Source organism: Penaeus vannamei, chromosome 25 (assembly GCF_042767895.1).
Source record: "Penaeus vannamei isolate JL-2024 chromosome 25, ASM4276789v1, whole genome shotgun sequence".
NCBI classification, from domain to species: domain Eukaryota; kingdom Metazoa; phylum Arthropoda; class Malacostraca; order Decapoda; family Penaeidae; genus Penaeus; species Penaeus vannamei.
Genome location: NC_091573.1, coordinates 7,957,501 through 7,960,000, shown reverse-complemented (window position 1 = coordinate 7,960,000; position 2,500 = coordinate 7,957,501). Strand labels below are relative to the sequence as shown.

The 2,500-nt window shown below is 48.9% G+C and overlaps 1 protein-coding gene across 1 annotated transcript in view; it reads left to right on the top strand.

The window, feature by feature from the left end:
• The window catches only part of LOC113800831 (uncharacterized), a 9,165-nt gene that overhangs the window by 394 nt on the left and 6,271 nt on the right, over positions 1-2,500 (top strand). Inside the window, exons 2-5 of the mRNA XM_027351627.2 lie at positions 96-255; positions 862-1,050; positions 1,226-1,334; positions 1,692-1,852. Of these exons, the coding sequence (XP_027207428.2) occupies positions 96-255; positions 862-1,050; positions 1,226-1,334; positions 1,692-1,852 (619 nt within the window). The remainder of the gene's footprint in view (positions 1-95; positions 256-861; positions 1,051-1,225; positions 1,335-1,691; positions 1,853-2,500) is intronic.

Genomic DNA, 2,500 nt, shown 5'->3' with positions numbered 1-2,500 from the left:
TACTTGAAGGTCCGACCAAGGCACTAGATCTTTCTCACTAATATCCCTGAGACCGAAGCCGCCGCCCTCACGCCCTTCCTCCCGCCCTCCCGCAGGACCTTCCGCCGTCAGGAATGTCATCGACGACCAGATCATCGCCGCCCTCGAGAACTTCAGGACGCACATGGTGGACGGATGGCCCGAGCTGGGGGTTCCTCCGCTGGATCCTATGGTGCTGCCGGAAGTCAGTCTGAACGTGACATCCGGGACCACGCAGTAGGTTCAGGTGGTGCGAGGGAGTAGGGAAAGGGGGGGTAGGGAGGGGGTTAGGGGGAGAGGAAGGGAGGCATTGAGAAAGAGGGGGAAAGTGACGAAAATTTGGAAGCGGAAGGTAGAGAGAGAGAGAGAGAGAGAGAGAGAGAGAGAAAGAGAGAGAGAGAGAGAGAGAGAGAGAGAGAGAGAGAGAGAGAGAGAGAGAGAGAGAGAGAGAGAGAGAGAGAGAGAGAGAGAGAGAAAGAGAGAGAGAGAGAGAGAGAGAAAGAGAGAGAGAGAGAGAGGGCAGAGATAGAAAGAGAGAGAGAGGGCAGAGATAGAAAGAGAGAGAGCGTACCGTGATTGAATGAGCTGATGCTTTGCCTTAAAACGTAATAGTCTCATAATCCAATACCTGACCTCATAATCTTAGAAATCAATACTTTACCTCATAATGTATGGGACAAAACCCTCCCACAAAACCCAGCTTTACCTCAACCCTCAACACTTTGAACACGCAACCCACCTCTTTAAGCTCTCAACTTTTCCTCCTAATCCAGTTACCTACCCCCCCCCCCCCCTCTTCTCTCTCCTCCCTAATTACCTACCCCCCTTCTCTCTCCGCCACAGCCTGCACGGATCTCTCACCAACTTGACCATCAATCAGCTGTCGACCTTCACCATCGACAGCGTCCACAGCAACCTCCTCTTCCTCACCGTCGACGTCTCTCTGGGTCTCCCGATGCTCGACTTCGCTGGGAGCTACGACGTCGGGGGCGCCATCGACGTCCTCCCGATCTATGGCTCGGGCCCCTTCTGGTGACGCTGGCTCTGTTGTTCATTTGTTTGGTTGTTTATGGTCGTTTTTGAATTGTCATTACACCGTCGTTGCGTTAACTAATTATCTTTGTACCGATATTACTTAAGCTAATCATCATTATACATAATTTTATTGATTAACATAATTTTACTTTTTGCGCACGTATCCTCACAGGTTGGACGCCTTCGACCTGAAGATGTCGATCGCGATCAAGCTGGGAGAAACGGAGGTCGGTCTCGGAGTCTCGAAGCTGGAGCTGAACTTCGATGCGAATTCTACCGATGTGAGAGAGAGGGAAATATAACATGTTTTCTTTTGTTTTGAGTTTTTGGGATTTTTTTTTTGTATGTGTTTGGTTGTTAGGGCTTTGATGGTGTATTGATTTTATTGTGTTTGTTATTGTTGTAATGGTAACATTTTTCGAATGCACTCGAAAGGTTTTAACAGATGTACACACACACACACACACACACACACACACACACACACACACACACACACACACAAAAAAAAAAAAAAAAAAAAAAAAAAAAAAAAAAAAACAGATAGATGACAGACAAACAAGAAAAGCCAACTGACAAAGCAGTCGCCCAAAAAGCCAGCCACCGCCCCTGACTGCACCGGCGGACGCCCTTCACAGATCCACTTCGAGAACATCATGGGCGGAGGAGACATGGAGGACTTCGTGAACGGCGTCCTGAGCTCCTTGGGTCCCGACATCCTGCAGGCGTTGGAGGACGTCTACGTGCCGTGGCTGGAGGAGGCGCTGAGGAAGGAGATCAATGATATCCTACACGGAAGGTTAGGATGAAGGAGGAGGGTTGGGGAAGGGGTGGTGATGAGTGGAGGGGTAGGGATGGGGATTTTCTGGGAGGGGGAGGGGAAGAGAGGGGGGGTAGGGAAAAATGGGGAAAGAGAGAAGGTGGGGGAGAAGGAGAAGAGTTCGGGCATGAGAGGAGGAAGGGGAAGAGGAGAGGAAAAAGTGATGGAGGAGAAGATCCATGGCGGCGGTGAGGGCCAAGGAGGGAGAGAGGAGAATGAGGAGGAGGGGAAGGAGAAAGAAGAAGAAGAAGAAGAGGGGGAGGAGGAGAGAGAGAGAAAGTAGTGGTTCAAAGCATATATGAAAACCAAGAAGAAAGATGGAGTGACAGTATTGTAATCCCTGCTCCCTGCCCAAAGAATCCCGAATTATCTCAGTTTCCCCCAAATCGCGTCCATTTTCTATAGTTTCAAATCCTGCCGGTTTTGACAACACTTTTGCAGTAAGAACTTTGATACCCCATTTTTTGTTTTCAGCGTTGATAATAACAAGATTTGGGTAAATGTTTAGGACTGCAATGGGTACCAGTTTAGGGTGAATATTCTCATGGCAAGAAGAAGAGTAGAATATACGGGAGAACTTAAAAAGATGGGGGACAGGTTTTGGTGAAGCGGTAAGAATGGAGATAT